General features: G+C 49.5%; 1 protein-coding gene across 3 annotated transcripts; it reads right to left on the reverse strand.

Moving 5' to 3' along the window:
* Positions 1-61: 61 nt before the first annotated feature.
* MICB (MHC class I polypeptide-related sequence B) lies at positions 62-15,995 on the reverse strand. 3 transcript variants are annotated; one of them, XM_055263229.2, is made up of 6 exons: positions 13,384-15,995; positions 5,666-5,905; positions 5,105-5,263; positions 4,246-4,516; positions 3,996-4,153; positions 62-1,412 (listed from the first exon to the last, which is right to left on the reverse strand). In XM_055263229.2, exons 1-6 carry the CDS (start codon positions 13,451-13,453, stop codon positions 1,285-1,287), a joined length of 1,026 nt encoding a protein of 341 aa, XP_055119204.2. In that variant the 5' UTR covers positions 13,454-15,995; the 3' UTR covers positions 62-1,284. The 3 variants fall into 3 exon arrangements, with proteins under 3 accessions (XP_055119204.2, XP_055119201.2, XP_063488608.1); XM_055263226.2 differs by having other exon boundaries at positions 5,105-5,392; positions 13,384-13,727; XM_063632538.1 differs by having other exon boundaries at positions 1,279-1,412; positions 3,996-4,139; positions 4,213-4,516; positions 5,105-5,392; positions 13,384-13,718.
* Between the last annotated feature and the right edge of the window lie 6,840 nt (positions 15,996-22,835).

Genomic DNA, 22,835 nt, shown 5'->3' on the forward strand with positions numbered 1-22,835 from the left:
TCCCTGAACCTCACACTTTATCCGCTCCCAGGCGCATGAAATAAAACACAGACCAGAAATGTCTATTTAAAGAGTAAACATTTACGGTATAAATTATGCACACATAATAGTAGACACAGAGTAATGCATAATGGAGTGACGGGGCGAGGAGACCTCAAGGTGACAAGAAAGCTGGTCCTGGGCTGGTCAGGAGGAGTCATTACCAAGATACTCACTCATAAAGCTCACCCATGATAATCTAATTATTGCACATGTAATATATTAAAATATATTAAAACATAAGAAAATAGGACGGGCATGGTGGCTAATATAATAAAATATATTACAATACAATAAAACAGGCCAGGCACGGTGGCTCATTCTTATAATCCCAGCACTCTGGGAGGCCGAGGCAGGCAGATCACCTGAGGTCGGGAGTTTGAGACTGGGCTGGCCAACTTGGCGAAACCCCATCTCTACAAAAAATACAAAAATTAGCTGGGTGTGGTGATGCCTGTCTGTAATCCCAGCCATTCGGGAGTCTGAGGTACGAGAAGTGCTTGAACCTGGCAGGCAGAGGTTGCAGTGAGCTGAGATCACGCCAGTGAACTGCAGCCTGAGTGACAGAGTGAGACTCTGTCTCAAAAAAAAAAAAAAAAAAAAAAAAAAAAATACAAAAACAACAGAAATAATGATACCAATTAATATGGCACTATTAAGGGCCCCACAACCCTGTATTGGACTGAACAAAGGATGAACGTGGGAATAAAGACAAAGACAAAAGAGTATATTTGGAACAAGGGGTCAGGGGGCTTCTTGCTTCTCGTGAACAAGGGCTCTGATCTTCCACAGCCCTTCGTATTTATTGGTATAGGAGATAGCGAGAAGAGGGGTGGAAGAAGGAGTCAGCTGCTGGGTCCAGAGTAGGCTTGTAAGACGGCATTCCTCAAACAACAGGCTCTAGATGACCCAGTAGAGAACCTCAATGAGCACCATGGAGTGAATGCCCTCAGCAAACCTTCTGTTGGCAGGAGCAGTCGTGAGTTTGCCCGCATCCTGCATTCATGATAAACAATTTGCTGTTTGATCATATAGCCTCCAAGGGAATGTTGAGTTGGTCATGATCCCTTTGCTGGCTCTCTACGTGGCAGAGCAGCAAACACCTCACACCTACTAACACTTTGCAGCATCCAACAACAATAAATAAGTGATGTTATTTTCTCTGTTTCATAGGTCAGGCAACAGAGGGAAAGTGCTGGTGAGATCCAGGCAGGGAGTTGAATCCCGGCCGCCTGGCTGTAGAGTCTAGGCACCCTCAGTGGAACCAGTGGACCCAGGAGCTGACATCAGAGGCTGAAATCCCAGCTGTGTGGCATCCCTGTGGTCTCCTGTCCCAACTGGGTGTTGATCCAGGACGTGCAGGCTCACGAGCTCTGGAGAAGAGGGAAATGGGTAAATGCTCCACTGGGTGCAGTGTTGTGTTTATTCCCTAAGGACTTTTCTCTCTTCAGTTGCTCCAAAATCAGATTCACCCTTTCTCTGAGGGAAGATGAGGGCCCCACTTTTTTCTTCCTCGCTCCTTGCTTTTCCCAGCCCCAGCCAGTTCTCTCCCATCACTCCATCAACATCAGCCCCTGTCCTGTGCCCACCACTCATCATGCAGGGAGTGAAAGGGCCCCAAGACAAAAGGACAAGACCCAAGAGGGAACCCAGTGCCCTCCCCTCCTCTCAGGCCTGACCAGTCCTGTTATAGTGAGAGGCTTCCCCAAAGAGAGGCCCTGACCCTTGCTCTCAGTCCCCAGGCCCTCCTCTCCTGCAGAGGCACCTGCACACCAGGGCAGGCCATGCCCACTGTGGGCTCTGCCCTCTGTCTGTGGCTCAGCGTTCCTCCCCTCCCAGCCCTGAGCAGGCAGCTCCTAACTGGGGACCCCATCAGGAAGCCTGGGGAGCCCAGCAGGCCCAGCATGGAAAGACATGGCTGCCACAGGATCTGCACCTGACATGACCCTGGGACCCCCACCTTGCTTGAGGAGGCCTGGCCTTTCCTGACCCTCAGCACCAACCCAAGCTTGTGACCTGCTCTTGAGTAACCACTGCTCCTGCCTGGTTCACTTAACCCTGGAAACGCAGCTCCACACCAGGGCTGCTGCTTGGTGAGGCTGCGAGGCCTTCCTGCTCTGTCCCTAGCAGAGATTCCACCCAGGCCACTGCCCTTGCAACATACAAGAGATTTTCTCCATGTGGAGTAGGGGAGACCCCTTAGCCTGAGGCTGCCTCTGCCCACCCTCTGCACCTGGGAACTGCCACTGCCACAGCCACCATCTCCACACAGACCCTCCTGGAGAGGGGGCTCCAAATTTGAGTTCCTGTTTCATTTAATATGCTTTACAGTATTAGAGGAAATCCTATGAAGATTGCAGAGCTGAAATTATGAAAATCTTGACTGGACATCGCAGGAATTTTGAGAAATTTGTGTTTCTGTTTCATAGAATATGCTTTACAGTATTAGAGGGAATCCTATGGAGATTATAGAGCTGAAATTATGAATATCTTTACTGGACATCAACATTGAAAACAGGAATTTTGAGAAACTGGCACATGAACTTCATACTCTTTTCCTGGCCAAAACTCCAGTGACCTACAAGGAAACCATTCCTGCCCACAGGGAAGCAGAACTGACAATCCCTCTAAGGGAGACGCCGCAGGTGAGAGCAGGAGCGACCACAGACCTGCACTGCCCCTGCTGTGGGTGCCTCCTGGATGGGGCCCTCTTGCTGCAGGGCAGGGGACGAACCTTCCCATCTGCTCAGGCCTGAGGGGCTGACTGACAGTGCAATTAGGTTCAAGGATGAGAAACCAGCGCCCCTACTGCCAGACACACAGAAGTCGGGAAAGACTCAGGTCTCCTGGACACTCCAGCCTCTCACTGTCCCCTGAACTGCTTCTGTCTTTGCAGAAACACAAAACTTCCTGCTGTCTCTTTTCATTCCCCGTCAAACAACCTGACTGCGGGGGAAATGATTCTGACCGTCCCTTACTCCAAACTTACCAGGCAGTGACCACCTTTAGAAAGGGAAATTGGCCCAGGGAGGGCAAGGCGAGGCCACAGAGCACAGGACAAAGCCCCAAAAACATGGGACCTGAGGACTGTGTCCCTCAGGGCCTGGAGAAGAAAACACTTGGAGGTAGGATGAAAACAGGGACCACAGCTGTCCTGATGAGGGGCTGGGTCCCGCTCCTCAAATGGCCCAGGAACATCTGCTTATCTACTCATCCGTGTCATCTGCAAGGAAACTCAGGGAGGCCAGGCCATGGGAACCTGGAAAGAGCAGGGCCTCGAATGGCGCAGAGGACACAACAACCTCAAGAAAGCTCCTGGAGGAGGTGCATGGGGAGCTGCAACGTGGACAGAGATGGCCGTGTGTGCTCAGGACCCTCCCTGTTACAAGGGGTCTCCAAAGGGCTACACAGGCAGGGCCCCCAGGCTGGGCCTCATAGGTCTTTTTCTTGGTGTCTGCCCCGATGGCTGGAGAAACAGGGGAGAGGGATGCAGAGAGGAAGGGAATAGGGGCCCCGCCTCTCCTCAGATTCCTCTCCAGTTTCTGGCCCTCCCCAGATCACAGCCACCTTTACTATTTGCTCCCTCTGAGGCCATGATCATCCAGGCCCTCAGCAATCAGCACGTGATTCCCAGCTCACCCCACCTGGATGCGCCCTAGTGAGCCTGAGAGACACAGAGACGGGGATGCAGACAAAGCAGGCGCCGCAGCCCTCCCTGCTGCCCACTCCTCACCTGCAGCAGGAGGAGGCCACAGCTGGATGTTTGACCCTCGCTTGGGAAACACTTATGGGTGTAGATGGAGATGCTGCCCCCATTCCGTTCCCAAATTCCCCAATTTCCATCTCCTGTTACAGAAGCCTTGTCACCAACATGCCTATCTTTGCAGGAGCAATGAGGGGACCCTACTGACCAGACAGGGGCCTTACCGTCTCCAGAAACTGCCCCCTTTTCTCACCTGGACCCTCTGCAGCTGATGTTTTCTTCTTACACAAAAGGACATAGAAAATAATAATAACAAAAATAGCAGCAGCAGCAGCAGCAGCAACAGCAGAAAAAAATGGAATGTCTGTCCACTGACTCTGGAGCACCGGCACTTTCCCTGAAAAAAAGGGACTTGTTATACACTGGGCAGAGAGCCACAGCCATCCCTGCTGTCCCTACCCTGGCCTGACCTCTCCAGGGTCACCCTAGGCTCATCAGAGGGCACAGGGTGAGTGCCGTGATTCCCGCTGTGTTCCACGTGGCAGGTGAACCTCTGCTCCTCTCCTTGGCGAATCCTGGTGGCCACCCAGGTCTGGTAGGTTCCATTCTTATCATGCAGGACATTCCCCCACTGCTGGGCGTCGTGGCTCAAAGATACTCCATCCTGACGCCAGGTCAGTGTGATATTCCAGGGATAGAAGCCAGAAGCCCAGCACGTCACGGTGATGTTGCCCTCTGAGGCCTTGCTGCGGGTGACATTCACCATGGGGGGCACTGGAGAAGAAAGGGCAGAGCCAGTGAAGCCCTGCTCCCCTCTCAGAAGGGGAGAGGAACAGGGCCGTTTCTCTCCACTGTTCTCACTCTGGCTGAAGCCCTCCGGGACCCCTGACCTGCAAGTCTGTCCTCACCCTGGGGCCCAGTTCCTCCAGGCTGGCAGGAGGATGGGCCTCGGGACTGTGGCCTCAGGCTCTGGGATCCCCACATTGATGCTGAGGAGGGGGGATGTCAGGGGTGGACTCCTGGGTCGTGGGGCCAGGAGGGAACTCTCCGGGATGGGCAGGCTGGGAGGCAGAGGGGGCAGCCCTGGCCCTGAAGGCTTCCTTTCCTGCCTGACACCCACCACAGGCTCAGGATTCCGTCGGAGGGTCCTCTGCTTTCCCTGATTACAACACTGCACGGTTCAGTCCCTGACCCACTGTCTTTATCCAGTGGCTCTAACAATAGAGGAAAATCAGGACATAATATGCCAACAGGAAATGCCTTCGTCCATAGCACAGGGAGGGTTTCCCTGGACACAGCGGGGAGGCGAGGCAAATCTAGCAGAATTGGAGGGAGAGGAGAGCCCCTGGCCAGGGTCGGTACCTGTTCTCCTCAGGACTATGCCGGATTCTCGATATTGCTGTAGTTTCTTCAGGCAGTCTGCCTGCACAGCGCGATAGTGTGTCTTGGTCTTCATGGCATCTCCCTTCCAGAAATTCGTGACGTTCATAGCCAAGATCTGAGCTCTGGAGGACTGGGGCTCTGTCTGTTCCTGAGTCTCCAGGTTTTGGGAGAGGAAGAGCTCCTCATCGTAGTAGAAATGCCGGGAGCCCCTGGTGCTGTTGTCTTCATGGATCTCACAGACCCTAATCTCCTGGAGGGAATGCAAGCCTGCCCCCACCCAGCAGTGACTTCTCCATTCCCGAACCCGACACCTTTCCACCCAAGTGAAGAACTCAGCCCAGGGGGTACGCCTCCCTGGCCCTCCTCCATGCCTCCCTGTGTGGGCTGAGTGCCGGCTCACCGCCCTGCTGAGTTCCACTGACCCCCATTCCTCACCCCCAGCCTGAGCCAGATCCAGTGGGAAGAGACAGGTCCTGCCCTCTGCCCCTAACTTTTCTGGAAAAGGCCTCTCCCGTCACTCCTGCCCCTGCCGACTCTCACCTCCTTTCTGGTCCTTCAAATGAGCCAGGGTCATCCTGAGGTTCTTTCCGTTCTCTGTCAAGTCTCTGGTCTCAGCTCCCAGGACGTCTTCTGCCCACTGTCCCTGGGGCTTTGTCCTGCATTTCTGCCCGTCACAGTGCAGGAACAGCTGACCATCCAGATGTCCCTCAGCGAGAAACCCTGACTGCACAGATCCATCCCGGGACAGCACCGTGAGGTTATAACGAAGACTGTGGGGCTCTGGGGAAGAGGAAATTACAGGTGAAACTTCTTCCTGGAAGTAACTTCACATTGATGTTTAACACACAGGTCTGCTGTCCCAACCTTCCTGAGGAGGCAGGAAATGCACACGGGCAAAGGGACAAGAACGAGGATTTCATATACAAGGAAAACTGTGAGGGTGGGAGGACAGAGGAGGGGGCTGATGAACAGAAGAAGGGGGAATGAAGATGGCAAACTTGTAGGCCAGGTGCCAGGACTGGGTGGCCACAAGCCCCCTAAGGGAATAGGGGCCAAGGGGAGAGGTTGCCCTGCAGGGGCAAGGGAGGAGCATGAAGGCAGTGGTGGAAGGAAGGTCTTGCCAGAGGGGACGGTGGGAATGGGAAGGGACTCAGGCTCAGAGGGACTCATGTCCAGTGTGGCTGTGGTGCACAGGTGAGGGTGAGATGGAGGCAAGGGGAGCTGCCTCGAGAAGAGACTCATCATGGGCATAGCGGGGGCAAGGGAGGGGGTGGTCATGAGGCACAAGGGGTAGGAAGGTTGTAGTCCCAGTGAAGTTTATAGTGGGGTCAGTATCCCAGAGGGGAGCAATGGTGTGGGCTTGGGTCCAAAGTAGAAGAGTGGCATGACAAGGCCCCAGGACAGCAAGTGGGTGGAACAGCTAGTGTCCACTGGGGTGAGCAGGTGACAAAGAGTCAGTTGATCTTTTCAGCAAATAGTTCTGGGGGCACTGGGTGTTCAAATAAAATAAAATTGGACCCTTAATTTGCACTATATACAAAAATTAACTCAAAATGAATCAAAGACCTAAACTCTACACTCAAGAACTAAAACCTAAAAATTTCTTAGAAGCAAACATTGGGGATAATCTTTATGACATAGGATTGACAGTGCTTTCATGGATATGACACCAAAGCACAGATAGAATAGAAAGAACTGACAAAGTGGACTGATGAAAATTCAAAACATCTATGCATCAAAGGGCACAATCAGAGTGAAAAAGCAATCAACCCCGAAATGAAATAAATATTGCAAGTCATATATCTGATAAGAGATTCGTTTCCAGAATATATAAAAAAGTCTGACAAAAACAACAAAACAGTCAACCCACTAAAAAATGGGCAAAGTAGCCATGAGACACTATGTGGGGGAAAAAATGGGCAAAAGACTTAAATGGCCAATTCTTCAAAGAAAATATACAAATGATCAACAAACACATGAAAAAATGCTCAATATCAGCACTCATTAGGAAAATGCAAATCCAAACCACAATGAGATGCCATCTGAAACCAATCAGTATGGCTGTTATCACACACCTACACACACACACACACACACACGCACACAAAGAGCAAGGTTGGCAACGAGGTAGAGAAAATGAAGCCCCTGTGTACTGCTTCTATTTCTGGATATATACCCAAAAGAAATACCCAAAGGAAATAAATATATACCCAAAGGAAATGAAATATTTGCCAATATCTAAAAGGTAGAAGTAACCCAAGTGTCCGTTGTCTGAGGGATGGATAACCAAGATGTGGTACATACATATAATGAGTATTATCCATCCTTAAAAGGAATGAAATTCTGACCCATACTACAACTTGGATGAACCTCGAAAATATTATTATTATTATTGTTTTATTTTTTATTTTTTTGGAGATGGAATTTCACTCTTGTTGCCCAGGCTGGAGTGCAGTGGCCTGATCTCAGCTCACTGCAACCTCCACTTCCCGGATTCAAGCGATTCTCCTGCCTCAGCCTCCCGAGTAGCTGAGATTACAGGCACCCACCATCATGCCCGGCTAACTTTTAGTATTTTTAGTAGAGATGGGGTTTCACCATGTTGGCCAGGCTGGTTTCGAACTCCAAAACTCAGGTGATCCACCTGCTTCAGCCTCCCAAACTGCTGGAAATCCAGGCGTGAGCCACTGTGCCCACCGAACCTCAAAAATATTATAAGTGAAATAAGCCAGAAACAGACAAACATTACATGATTCTACTTAAATGAGGTACCTAGAGTGGTCAAATTCATAGAAATAAAAAGTAGAATGGTGGTTACCAGAGACCAGAGGTAGGGGGGAATGGGGAGTTACCGATTAATGGGTACAGAGTTTTGGGTTGCACAAAAATATGAATGTATCTAATGCCACCGAGTATACACTAAAAAGTGGTTAAAACAGTAAAATTGGCCGGGCGCGGTGGCTCACGCTTGTAGTCCCAGCACTTTGGGAGGCCGAGGCAGGCGGATCACGAGGTCAGGAGATCGAGACCACAGTGAAAACCCGTCTCTACTAAAAATACAAAAAAATTAGCCGGGCGTGGTGGCGGGCGCCTGTAGTCCCAGCTACTCGGAGAGGCTGAGGCAGGAGAATGGCGTGAACCCGGGAGGCGGAGCTTGCAGTGAGCCGAGACTGCGCCACTGCACTCCAGCCTGGGTGACAGAGCGAGACTCCGTCTCAAAAAAAAAAAAAAAAAAAAAAAAAACAGTAAAATTTATGTAATGTATACTTTACCACAATTAAACATTTAAAGAACAAGAAATATCAGTCCTATTCAAACTGTTCTGAAAAACAGAGGAGGAGGGAATACTTCCAAACTCATTTTACAAAGCCAGGAATATCCTGATACCAAAACCAGGTAAAGACACATTAAAAAAAGAAAACTACAGGCCTATATCCCTGATGAACACCCATGTAAAAATCGTCAAGGAAATACTAGCAAACCAAATTCAACAATACATTAAAAAGATCATTCTTTATGACCAAGTGGAATGTATTCCAGGTATGCAAGGATGATTTAACATACACAAATCAATCAATGTAATACGTCATATCAACAGAATAAAGGACAAAAGCCAGTATCATTCAATTGATACTGAAAAAGCATTTGATAAATTCAACATCCCTTCATGATAAAAACTCTCAAAAAACTAAGTATACAAGGAACAGACCTCAATATAATAAAAGCCATATATGACGAACTCACAGCTAGTAACATACTGAATGGGGGAAAACTGAAAGCCTTTTCTCTGAGATCTGGAATAAGACAAGGATGACTAATTTTACCACAGTTATGCAACACAGTACTACAGATCCTAACTAGAGCAATCAGACAGGAGAAAGAAAGGGCATTAAAACTGGAAAAGAAGAAGTCAGATTATCCTTGTTTGCACATCATGTGATCTGATATTTGGAAAAACCTAAAGACTCCACCAAAAAACTATTAGAACTGAAGAACAAATTCAGTAAAGTTGCAGGATACAAAATCAACATGCAAAAATCAGTAGCATGTCTATGTGCTAACAGCAAATAATCTGAAAAAGAAATCAAGAAACGAATCCCATTTACAATAGCTACAAATAAAATAAAATACTGAGGAATAAACTTAACTGAAGAAGTGAAAGATCTCTCCAACAAAAACTATAAAACAGTGATGTGGCTGGGCGTGGTGGCTCATGCCTGTAATCCCAGCACTTTGGGAGGCCGAGGCAGGTGGATCACCTGAGGTTGGGAGTTCAAGACCAGCCTGGCCAACATGGAGAAACCCCATCTCTACTAAAAATACAAAATTAGCCAGGCATAGTGGTACATGCCTGTAATCTCAGCTACTTGGGAGGCTGAGGCAGAAGAATCGCTTGAACCTGGGAGGCGGAGGTTGCGGTGAGTGAAGATCACGCCATTGCATTCTAGCCTGGGCAACAAGAGCGAAACTCCATCTCAAAAACCAAAAACAAAAAACACTGATGCAAAAAATTGAAGAGGACCCAAAAAATGGAAAAGATATTCCACATTCATGGACTGGAAGAATCAATTTTGTTGAAATATCCGTACTGCCCAAAGCAATCTACAGATTCAATGCAATCCCTATCAAAACACTAATGACATTCTTCACAGAAATAGTAAAAATAATCCTAAAATGTATACGGAACCACAAAAAAAAAAAAACCAGAATAGATAAAGCTATCCTGAGCAAAATGAACAAAACTAGAGGAATCATATTATCTGACTTCAAATTATACTACAGAGCTACAGTAACCAAAACAGCATGATACTGGCATAAAAACAGACACACAGACCAATGAAACAGAATAGAGAACCCAGAAACAAATCCATACATCTACAGTAAACTCATTTCCAACAAAAGTACCGAGAACACACATTGGCAAAGGAGAGTCTCTTCAATAAATGATGCTGGGGAAACTAGATATCCTTATGCAGAAGAATGAAACTAGACCCTATCTTTCACCATATACAAAAATCAAATCAAAATGGATTAAAGATGTAAATCTATGACCTCAAACTATGAAACTATACAAGAAAACATTGGGGAAACTCTCTAGGACATTGGACTGGGCAAAGATTTTTAAAGTAATACCCCACAAGCACAGGTAACCAAAGTAAAATTGCATAAATGGGATCATATCAAGTTAAAAAGCTTCTGCACAGCAAAGGAAACAATAAACAAAATGAAGAGACCATCCAAGAATGGGAGAAAATATTTTCAAACTAATCATCTGACAAAGGATCAGTAACTGAAACATATAAGAGCTCAAACAACTCTATAGGAAAAAAATCTAATAATCCAATTTAAAAATGAGCAAAAGATCTGAATAATCATTTCTCAAAAGAAGACATACAAATGGCAAACAGGTATATGAAAAGGTGCTCAACATCGTTCGTCAACAGATGAACGCAAATCAAAACTCTTACGAGATAACATCCCACCCCAGATAAACTGGCTTTTATCCAGAAGACAGGCAATAAGGAATGCTGGCGAGGATGTAGCAAAAGGGAACCCTTGTACACTGTTGGTTGGGAATGTAAACTAGTACAACCACTATGGGAAACAATGTGGAGGTTCTTCCAAAAACTACAAATATAATAGAGCTGTCATATGCTCCAGCACTCCCACTGTTAGGCATATACCCAAAAGAAAGGAAATCGGTATATTAAAGAGCTATCTACTTTTCCATGTTTAATGCAGCACTATTCAAAATAGCCAAGATCTGCAGGCAACCTAAGTGCCCATCAACAGACGAATGGATAAAGAAAATGTGGTGCACACGTGTATGTGGAGTACCATTCAGCCATCGAGTCATTTGCAAAGAACTGGAGGTCATCATGTGAAGTGAAATAAGCCCCAGGCCCAGACAGACACTTTGCGTGTTCTCACTTATTTGTGGCAGCCAAAAATTAAAACAATTGACCTCATGGGGAGAGACAACAGAATGATGATTACCAGAGGCTGAGAAGGGTAGTGGGGAGTGGGGGAGCGCAGATGGTTAATGGGTACAAGAATATAGTTAGAATGAATAAGATCTAGTAGATAGCACAGCAGGGTGAGTACAGTCAACAATAATTTATTGTACATTTAAAAATAACTGAAAGAGCATAATGGGGTTGTTTGTAGCACAAAGAAAGGATAAATGCTTGTTGTGATAGATACCCCATTTACCCTGATGTGATTATTACATATTGTAGGCCTGTGTCAAAATATCCCATGTACCCCATAAATATATACATATATATCTACTATGTACCCAAACAAAAGTTAAAAATTAAAAACAAAGCAAGGGGTGGGGGTGCTGGCCAGAGAGAGAAAACCAAGGTAGAGGGGGAGATTCTCAGCCTGAGGAAGGACCTGCCAAAAGCAGTAGTGCTGGAGGGGGAGCAGTGGCACCCCAAGAGCAGGCAAAACAGATTTTAGATATGCCCACTGGGGTCAAGGAACCAAAAGAATGAAGGTCAAGGAACAGTTGGCCCAACAGACTGTTTTAGGTCTGGGTTGGGGAGGGGAGATGGGCAGAGCAAGAACTGGAGGGCGGCATGAGCATGGGGCAGGAGTGACTGTGGGAGAACTTGGGGTAGGGTGAGGACAGGAGGGGAGGGCGCTCTGGGGGAGGGTGGGGCTTGGGAAAGATGCTCAGCACTGTCATATGCTCCAGCACTCCCACTGTCCCACTGAAAGATGAGAACTTGCTGAGGGCCCAAGGCAGCTGGGCAAGAGATAGGAGCTGCACAAGGTCCCAAGGTGGAGAGGGGCGGAGGGACCAGGGAGGGATGGTCCAGCACCTGTGGGCTGGAGGGTGGGGTCCTCAAGAGGGTGAGGCTGAGGATGAAGAAGTGGAGGGGAGGGGCTATCTGCGCTGCCCTGCGCCCTGCCTAAGGCCCAACTGCCACTAGCATCAGGGCTCCCCTTGGGGGTCTGGAGGGGAGTGGGATGGAGGGAAGGTCCCCAGACAAAAGGCAGCACCAGGAAGTTAGAGTCAGGGACATTTGGGAAGGGGGAGGCATAGGGGCAGCACCGGGTGAAGGCTGCTTGTAGGAAAGGCCCATAAAGGAGGCAAGAGGGACCTTCAGTGGCGGGGGCGGGGGATGAAGGCAGAGGACACCCTAGAAATGGATCAGAGAACAGCACACAGGAAGGGGTAGCAGGGAGCTGGGAGAGCAACAGGACCCAGGGCGCCCTAAGATGGGTAGGGGAGGAGGTGAGAGGGAATCTGGTGTCCTTAGATCATTGGTCATTAGTAGGGATGGGATGCGAGAGAGGAGAGGACCCCCGGAGCCGGAGGCAAGGGGAGAATGAACTGGGGATGAGAGAAGTCGCAGGAAGAATCCTCTTCCCGGAGCCTGCAGACCCCAACCCCTCAGCTTGAGAGTCAGGATCCCCCACGGTCCCCACAGCAGCAGGAAGCATCAGCTCCGGGTCCCAAGAAAGGAGGGCCCCAACTCCAGGAGCTGCGGCCCAGGAGCTGAGAACACGTCGGCTCCCGGAAAGGACAGGACTTCAGGGACCTGAGATCCGCCCCCAGCACCAGGGAAAGTGGCTGCCTCAGCGGCCGCGCTGGAACGGCCTTCGAATGCCATTCACAGGAGCAGCCCGGGAACCCAGGGGCCTCAGAAGGTCTGGTTTGTCCGAAAAGTGAGAGGAGGCGGAGGAGAGAGGAGGAGAGAAAGTGCAGGAGGAGACCAGAAAATGCGGGTGATGCGCCATCCCGAGGAGGACTGAAAAGAGACGGGAGGCCGGGCGCGGCGGCTCACGCCTGTAATCCCAGCACTTTGGGAGGCCGAGGCGGGAGGATCACGCGGTCAGGAGATCGAGACCATCCTGACTAACACGGTGAAACCCCATCTCTACTAAAAATACAAAAAATTAGCCGGGCGTGGTGGTGGGCGCCTGTAGTCCCAGCTACTCGGGAGGCTGAGGCAGGAGAATGGCGTGAACCCGGGAGGCGGAGCTTGCAAGAGCCGAGATCGCACCACTGCACTCCAGCCTGGGCGACAGAGAGAGACTCTGTCTCAGAAAAAAAAAAAAAAGAGACGGGAGACGGGAAAGCAGGGCTGAGGTGTGGCGGGAACAGGCCGCGTCCAGCTCCCTGCACCCCCGACAGCGCACCTGAGCCCCGCCCTGACCGCACAGCGCTCGCCGCGACCCACCCGGACCCCCGGAAACGCCCCGCAGCTCCCGCTCCGCCGAGGACCGCCAGGAACCCCACTCACCAGCGGCGGCCGCCAGGAGTGCAAAAGGGAAGGCGACGGCCAGAAAAAGCAGGACCCGGCCCAGCTCCATGGCCCCTACGTCGCCACCTTCTCAGCTGCTCAGCAGTGCCCAACTGAGCGAAGCCAGTGAGAAGACACAGTGGAAATGTAGTCGCCTGCGCCCCGCTCAGCGACCGTTTATCCAATGAAAACTGAGGCCCGGAACTTAGGGCCAATCACGAGTGGAGAGGGCGGGGCCACTTTCGGAAGGGAAAATTCTAGCGTCCTGGAGACCTGGAGAGATTTAGAAGGCGGGACCTGGCACCCAGAAAGGGGCGAGCGCGCGCAAGCGCAGCCAAAATCAAGGACCAGCCCCGAGTAGCTGAGAGTACAGCTCCAACCTTATGAGCACGGCCTGGACCCTGTCGCCCTCCCTGCATCGCGACGACCCCATCCCCGCATTCCCACCCCCAAGGAGCGCGGGCTTCACCAAGCCGCTTTCGCCAGTCCTCCCATCAGGCCGGCTCCCACTGGCTTGTTCCTTCCAGGACAGACAACGCGTGGTTTTTCTCCCAATACACTCCCTCAACAGCGCACAGCGTTACTGGCAATGAGACCAGTGACCAGATTTGCAGACCTGTTTCCAGATCTCAGCCGCCTCTGCCTCTCAGAAGCACTTGCCCCAGTAGAAACGCTCAGACCACAAACTCTCTTAGACCTTTCAGCTTCATAATCTCCTTCTCCCTTCGACTCAAAGCCAGGTCCCCCTTTCACTCCCTTATATCCTCTAAGTGTCTGAGGTCTCCCAGGGCCCCCTCTCTATTCAGTCCCTGGGTGATCACAGGGCCGACGAGGCGGTTCCCCATGCTTCACTACAACACCAAGCTCTCTCCAGACTCTCTTTTCCAGCCTGCCTTAGGACATCTGTACCTCTGGGATCATAGTCCCCTTCAATGTGACAGATCTACAAAGGCTCTCTACACGTCTCCCACCACATCATCCTCTCTTCCTCCTCAGTTTCTCTTAAGAACATCACCATCCTTGGTCCCTTCTGATTTCCTCTTTCCCCTTCATCTCCGGGAGTCAAAGTCAGCTCCTTTAACGCTATTTCAATCCCACAGCCACAATCTTAGTCTAGGCTTTCCCCTCTCTTCAGCCTAGATTACTGCACAGGCTTCCTAAACACTGTGCCTGCCTCAGTTACAACCAGAGTGCTCCAAGCCACCCACAGCGACCCATCTGCTGAATGTCACACATGATGGATGCTTCTACTCTACCATGGAAACCATAGCTCCCACAATCTGCTGTCTGGCACCACCCCCATTTCTCTGGTGACATCTCCCCAGGGTTGCAGTACACGTGGGCTCTGGGATCTCCTCACCCTATCCCACCAGGATACCACTGCCTAAGCAGTCTCCCTCTTCCAGGTTACTGTCACCTCTGCCTTGGAACCTATCAGACCACACCATATCCTTAAAATCTTCCCAGTTAGGCTGGTCTGAGTGCAGTGGTGTTTACGACTAATTGATCACAACCAATTATAGATGTTTTTGTTTCTTCTTCACTCCCACTGTTTCACGTGACTAGCCTTTAAAAAAAAAAAAGAAAAAGGGTCCCGGCGCGGTGGCTCACACCTGTAATCCCAGCACTTTGGGAGCTCGAGGCGGGCAGATCATGAGGTCAGGAGATCGAGACCATACTGGCTAACACAGTGAAACCCCGTCTCTACTAAAAATACAAAAAAATTAGCTGGGCGTGGTGGTGGGTGCCTGTAGTCCCAGCTACTCGGGAGGCTGAGGCAGGAGAATGGGGTCAACCCGGGAGGCGGAGCTTGCAGTGAGCTGAGATTGTGCCACTGCACTCCAGCCTGGGCAACAGAGCAAGACTCCGTTTCAAAAAAAAAAAAAAGAAAAAAAGGAGGAAAATTTTCCCGAGTAGATAGCAGTGATGGTGGCACAACCTTGTGATTATGTTAAAAGCCACTGATCTGTACACTTTAAAACAATAAATTGTGAGTGGCATATGAATTCTCAGTTCTCAATAATAAGAATTCTGTCTGGAAAGCCTCTTTCTACTAAGAGAATTGGCTTGTCCCCAGCGCACATTCTTAGTCATTGGGACATCTAGGCAGTGGTCTTCAAACCTAGCTACTGAGTAGAACTACCTGGAGAATTTTTAATATCCATGTTCCCAGGCCACAGCCACAACCAGTTAAATCAGTAAACCCAGGTTGGACCTAAACCTTAGTATCTTTTAAAGCTCCCTACGTGATTCCGATGTGTAGTCAAGTTTTAGAACTACTGATCTAGCCCGTGTTTTGAACCTTCCTGATGGCACCGACTGTGCCCTGTCTTGAATCTTATTTTTTTCATTTATTTTATTTTTTTTTTAAGAGAGGAGTCTTGCTGTGTCACTCAGTTGGAATGCAGCAGAGTGATTATAGCTCACTGCAGCCTCCAATGCCTGGGCTCAAGCAATCCTCCCACCACAGCCTCTTGAGTAGCTGGGACTACAGGCGAGTGCCACCACACCCAGCTGTCACCTACCATCTTCTACCCTCCTCCCTCATTAGACTATGAACCCTCCAGGATCAGGAACTGCGTCCCTTTCTTCTTTGTTAGCCTCACAACCTTTTTTTTAAAATAAGTGCTCAAAATTTATTGAGCACAGCAGGGACTGGGGTCCTGTCCCCAGCTTAGAGAGATTATTTTCACTGCTAAAGATCATAAGTGTAGTTTGAGACAGAGAGGAAGATGGACCCAGCTCTCCTGACACAGGTCCCAAGCCCTTCCCTCCACAGTGTCTACCCTCCCTCCAGGACTTCCTCCGTGTGCCAGCTCCAGCAAAGGGTCTCATTCAGCTCACCGCCAAAAAAGACTTTTAATAGTTCAATAATAATAATGAATATGTAAGGTTTGTTCTAAGGTATTTAGAAGCGGTTTCAGGGAGACATGAATCCAGTCCTCTCCTGGGCTAGGGGAGGCCAAGGTCATCTTGAGCTCCAGGGGAGTTGCTTCTCAGCGCCGAGGCCTGGGTGCCCCTCCCCCACCAAGCCTCCCAGGTCTTCTGTCCAAAGCCCTCTCCCTCCACCCCACCTCCAGCCCCCTCTGCTCTGCCCCATCAACTATGTTTTCTCCCTCAGCACTTGCCTTAGATCCCTGGACTTACGAGCACAGAGGCGACTTCCTCCTCGCAGACTTTAGGTGCCACTGCAGGGTCCAGAAAAGAAAGAGAAACGGCCCAGTGCGGTCGCTCACAAAACTCAGGGCGGGGCTGCGCTCCGCGCCCGAAAGCTTTTTGTTTTTTGGTTTTTTTTCTGAAACGGAATTTCGCTCTTGTTGCCCAGGCTGGAGTGCAGTGGCGCGATCTCGGCTCACAGCAACCTCCGCCTCCCGGGTTCAAGTGAATCTCCTGCCTCAGCCTCCCGAGTAGCTGGGATTACAGGCATAAGCCACCATGCCCGGCTAATTTTGTATTTTTAGTAGAGGCGGGGTTTCTCCATGTTGGTCAGGCTGGTCTGGAAATCCCGACCGTAGGTGATCCGGCCGCCTCGGCCTCCCAAAGTGCTGGGATTACAGGCTTGAGCCACCGCGCACGGCTTTGCCCGCAAGCTTGGTTTTGAATTTTGCGGCCCGGAATTCACTGCGAGGACTGGGATCACCCGCCACCCTTCCCGGGTCTACGGAAAATGAAACCTGTTTACTGATACAGAAACGGAATAACGGCACTTTGGGCTGGGGAGGGCGGAGCTGCCTTCAGGCTTCTGGTCTCCAGCTGCGGGGCACTCACACCTGCCGCTGTGAAAATGCAGACCCGCGGGGCAGGAATTCCGAGTCCGGGCTGGAGCGCGATCTGGAATCTGACTCGCTTGAAACAGCACCGCGGTGGATTCGGATCTGGGTGAGTAGGGAACTGGGCCTCAGCCCCTCCCACGGGCCGCCCACGGATTCCAGGATCCGAAAACGCTTCACCCCTGGAAGGCAGCGCCAGCCTCTGGGCGGTTCTGATGGAAACGGGCTCCGCCGCCCGCAGGAAAACCCACAACTAAGGGGCCAGGAAAAAGCCTCTCAGGGTTCCGCCCCTTCAGTGATGATCCTAATTTACACCCCGAGTGTGGCCCCGTCAAAGACGGCAGTGACTTTCACTGAAATAAGACCAGCAGGGCCCAGGGCGCTGGGGCGCATAGAATGCTGTGACAGCGCCGCCTCGCGTCCCTTCTCTGACCTGCCCCAGGCGGACGCGGTGACGTGTGTTGGCCTGGAGGCTGGAATACACCGGGGATCAAGTGCAGAGAGTGGTGAAAGGAGGGAAGGATAGGGGGACGTGTTAAGAAAGGAGGGAAGAGATAGGAAGAAAAGGGGAGAGAAAAAGTAAAGGAGAGATAAAATTTAAAAGACGTAGTTTTATTTTTTATTTTTGCCCTTTATCTAGTTTTACTTATGAACATTTTTACTACAGCTTTCTCTCTTTCTGAATCTGTAAATATACTGCTATTATTATTATTTCAGAGTCTGTGAGGATAAGTTGCAGACAGCATGACCCTCTACCTCCAGATGAGTCAGGGTGTGTCTCCTGGACACAAGAACAAGGTTTTTGTTTTGTTTTGTTTTGTTTCACATAAGCAAAGTACAAATCTCAAAGAGGATAATATTTTTAAATCATCATATTGGGACATACTTTGCATGCAATAAATTGCATCGATTTAAAGTGTTCAACTTGTTGAATTTTAGCTGTTGTACACACATCTCCACTACCACAGTGAAGATAAAGAACATTTCAATTGTCTCCCAAAGAAGAGTTACATGATAAAGTTCTATACAGTCATTAAAAAGAGTAAGATCGCTTTTAAGTATTGCTATGAAAAGAAGTGCCCAGCATACTTTTAACCTTTTTTAAAAGGTTAAGGAGGCTGGCCCCAGTGCCTCACGCCTGTAATCCCAGCACTTTGGAAGGCCAAGGTGGGCAGATCACCTGAGGTCAGGAGTTCGAGATCAGCCTGGTCAACATGGTGAAACCCTGTCTCCACTGAAAATACAAAAATTAGCCAGGCGTGGTGGCCGGCGCCTGTAGTCCCAGCTACTCGGGAGGCTGAGGCAGGAGGATCGCTTGAACCCGGGAGGCGGATGTTGCAGTAAGTTGAGATAGTGCCACTGCACTCCAGCCTGGGCGAAAATGTCGCTAATATTACTTACATAATATTAATATATATTTTAAGTAAGGGAAAACCTGGAAGATTCCTCACCAAAGTTTTGACAGAGACTCCAAAGACTGGGATAACTTTGTGACTTTCATTTTCTCTGAAATGTTGGAATTTTATCTTTTAGTATAAACTTGGATTTGGGTGGGTTGCAGTGGTTCATGCCTATAATCTCAGCTCTTTGGGAATCGGAGGCAGGAGGATCGCTTGAGCTGGGGAGTTCCAGGCTGCAGTGAGCTACGATTGTGCCATTGCAATCCAGCCTGGGCGACAGGAGGAGACCCTGTCCCCAAAACAGAAAAATAAATAAAATTTTAAAATAATAAAAATTGTGAACTTGGATTTATGCGGAGGTTAAGGAAGAGAATATTTCAATTTGAAAATACGAAGCTAAGCCCCACACCAAAATAGTTACAGAGTTTAAAAACAAAAATGTTCTTTAAAACCCAGCACCAGAAACTCTTTCAAGAGGATCCTTCATATTTTCATGTCATTGAATCTTTCTTAAAGTGCCTTTGAAAGAGATGTTTTCAGTGGAATGGAGAGACGTGTAACAATATTTACAAAAGGGGTTGACTGTAATAAAAAGGAAAACGCAAATGAGTGGGGACACAGGGGACCCTGTTCCATTTATTCTTAAAACACGTTTGAAAACTGCTGTGCCATAGCGTCCTTGGGTAGAGACAAAGTCGAGGCAGAGCTTGTTCCTGGAGTGTTGATTTGATTTTGGAAACGGTCCAAGGCTTTCAGAAATCAGGCTGACTTAGATCTAAAGTCTCAAGAATGTTCGTTCTAGCAGTGAGCCTGTGAGAAGAATCTAGCCCATCTGGGCGATGCTCTCTCTGCTTCCACCTAGTGGCAGTGGTTGGAAGGACAGGGCACGGTGATACTGCATGGGTGGGTCTGAAGCCAAGGTGAAACCGCCTTTGCAAAATTATAACTAAGGAAATGATGACAGTGAAAGACATCAAACCTAACTGACCCCATTTTGCTTCTAACCGCTAACCTGCCCTTGTTCATTTCTGGGCATAGGCCGAACTAGCCTTGGGAAGGAATTTATAGTTTAAAGGGAAAGTGTTCTTGTAAAACGAATGAAAGGCCACCAGCCATTAGGTTAGGATAAGAGTGGCTGGAATTCTGATTATTACCAGCCATTATTCCGGAGGTCATGAGTTTTGCAACTTCCCCAGTTACTCTTGAAGGTAACATCACTACTGTGAACCTCAGAGCGGCCTTTTGAGATGTCTTTTCAGGTTTTTGCCTTTCTTTTTTCTTTTTCTTTCTTTTCTTTTTCTTTTGAGACGGAGTCTCGCTCTGTCGCCCAGGCTGGAGTGCAGTGGCGCGATCTCGGCTCACTGCAAGCTCCGCCTCCCGGGCTCACGCCATTCTCCTTCCTCAGCCTCCCGAGTAGCTGGGACTACAGGCTCCCGCCATCACGCCCGGCTAATTTTTTGTATTTTTAGTAGAGACGGGGTTTTCACTGTGTTAGCCAGGATGGTCTCGATCTCCTGACCTCGTGATCCGCCCGCCACGGCCTCCCAAAGTGCTGGGATTACAGGCGTGAACCACCACGCCCGGCCAGGTTTTTGCATTTCTAACAACTGGAGGGCCCCAGCTGGACCTGCCAACCAGTCCTGTGGCCCCCGCTCAGGAACTGACACAGCCTAAGAGAACAGCCTCCACTCGCTATGATTTCATACCGGAGCCAATCAGCACTCCCGATTCACTGGCCCCCCATCCACCAAATTATCCTTAAAAACTGATCAGAGTTTTCGGGGAGACTGATTTGAGTAATAAAACTCTGGTCTCCCGCACGGCCGGCTCTGCATGAATTACTCTTTCTCTATTGTAATTCCCCTGCCTTGATAAATCGGCTTTGTCTATGCAATCAGCAAGGTGAACCCACTGGGCGGTTACAAAGGGAGTCCAGGCCAGTGTGCAGGGTGTGCTTTGCTGTAGTGGGGTCCGGGTAGCGGAGGAAAGGCAAGGACACTCAGGGAATAAATGGCAGAGGAAGAAGGAGCACAAGGGAGGGCCCAAAGCCTCCAGACCTCTCCTTCCTTCTCTCCCCGTTAGGGTTGGAGAGGACCAGTGTGGTCCCAGGAGGGATGGCTGGTGGGGTGCAGAAAATGCCCTGGTTGCAAAGGGGCGTCACGCGCCCCGCACAAGGGTCCTGGCTGTCAGCTGCTACTCATGAGTTCAAACTAGGAGGAGACTCACACGTGTCCTTTGCAAAGTAGACTCCTTATCTCCCACTCCAGCTGGTTCCCCAAATCCATCCTGATAAAGCACAAAAACCAAGAGCCAAATTCTGCGTGTGACCTTTCTGACAGCTGGAAGGTCCTCTCCCTCCCCATTCCTCACACGCTCCCTTCTTGCCCTGCCCCGCCCCCCGGCTTTGTCTCCACTTCCTCATCCTTTTCCGTCTCTGGACCCCGCTCCTGAGTATCTCCTGCCTTCTTCAGAGGACTTCTCCTCACGAAGTACAGACTCCTCCACCTCCAGGAAAAAGAGACAAAGGCCACTGAGAGGGACCTGAGAAATGCCTGTGACTCTGCCCCTGAGGTCAGCCTCTCCCTCAGCGCTGGCTCTGGCTGTGTGTGTGTGTGTATTTTGTTTTGTTTTGTTTGTTTGTTTTTGAGACAGGGTCTCACTCTGATCATCAGGCTAGAGCAGCGTCCCGATCACAGCTCATTGCAGGCTCCAACTCCTGGACTCAGGCAATCCTCCCACCTCAGCTTCTCGAGTAGCTGGGACTACAGACTGGAGCCACTACATCCAGTGTGTGTGTGTGTGTGTGTGTGTGTGTGTATATATTTTTTTTTGTAGAGACTGGGTCATGCTTTGTTACCCATGCTGGTCTTGAACTTCTGGCTTCAAGCAATTCTCATGCCTCAGCCTCCCAAAGTGCTGAGATTACAGACATAAATCACAATGCCTGGCCCCTGTGTGTGTACATAGAAAGTCAAAGTGCTAAACCTGGCGCCTAGGAAACATCCCCATCTTGGCATTGCTTGCAAGAGTCGGTATTTTGTGCACCTGTGCTTTTATTTTAGGAGCTGGGACAATTATATTCATCAGAACAGCACAGTGTCAAGGCCCTCATCCCCAGAAAGCTTAAGGGACACTGTTTTATGGAGGAGAGTGAGATTGGAGGAGCCCCTGACTCCAAGTCTCCTGATCCTTCTTACACAAAGGGATGCTGAAAAAAAGTGCAGGACACTCCATTTCCTCCTGGGACCAGACAGGGAAGCCAGAGCCACTGTGGATGTCAAATTCCAGCAAGGAAACACCAGTATAGCAAAATCTCCACGTCACGTTTTAAAGCTCACACAATGGCTCAAAGAGAACCAACATCAAAAAACTGAATTCCTAGCTCAGGTGACATCACCAAAGTTGCCTGTGAGGTTTTGTGGAAACTGCAGGTAGAAAGGACATCTTTATTTAGAGCTGCAGCCCAATTGCTCCTGCATCTTGGGGCCCCTTGAAAGGACCCTCTCCCTCCAACAGTGCATAGTGAGGCCATTTCTGGGGAGAAATGTAGACTGTCCTTGGACTCCTGAGGTTTTTACACTTGCTTGCTGACTCTGTGGACTTTGACTTCATCATTAAACATCTTACAATGATGTAATTTGCTTTGACTGTAAGTGTAGAACAGGACGCCGTTCCTGAAGCAGGAAACAAGGGACTGGTGACCTGAACTGCCACCCCCCTCCCTGGTGCTCAGATCCAATGAAATCGTGAGGCAACAAATCTATGGCTAGGTAAAGAGTCAACTCTATTTCAGCAAATGTTTCAGATGTTCCTTCTTGCCTGGTAATGTTCTAGCTTTACTCCAGCCTGAATATTTTAAAATGCATGTTTTCCTTGGTGTTGACTTTTTTTTTTTTTTTTGAGACGGAGTCTCACTCTATCGCCCAGGCTGGAGTGCAGTGGCACGATTTCGACTCACTGCAAATTCCTCCTCCCAGGTTCATGCCATTCTCCTGCCTCAGCCTCCCGAGTAGCTGGGACTACAGGCGCCTGCCACCGCGCCCAGCTAATTTTTTGTATTTTTAGTAGAGACGGGGTTTCATCGTGTTAGCCAGGATGGTCTCGATCTCCTGACCTTGTGATCGGCCCACCCCGGCCTCCCAAAGTGCTGGGATTACAGGTGTGAGCCACTGCGCCCGGCCTGGTGTTGGTTTTAAAGTAATTCATGTGTATTTATTACACTGGGTTTGTTGCGGTAAGCCACCTCGAATGTTGCTGTAGAATTAAAGTAAGCAAATAAATG

This window comes from Symphalangus syndactylus, chromosome 23 (genome assembly GCF_028878055.3).
Source record: "Symphalangus syndactylus isolate Jambi chromosome 23, NHGRI_mSymSyn1-v2.1_pri, whole genome shotgun sequence".
Lineage (NCBI taxonomy): Eukaryota > Metazoa > Chordata > Mammalia > Primates > Hylobatidae > Symphalangus > Symphalangus syndactylus.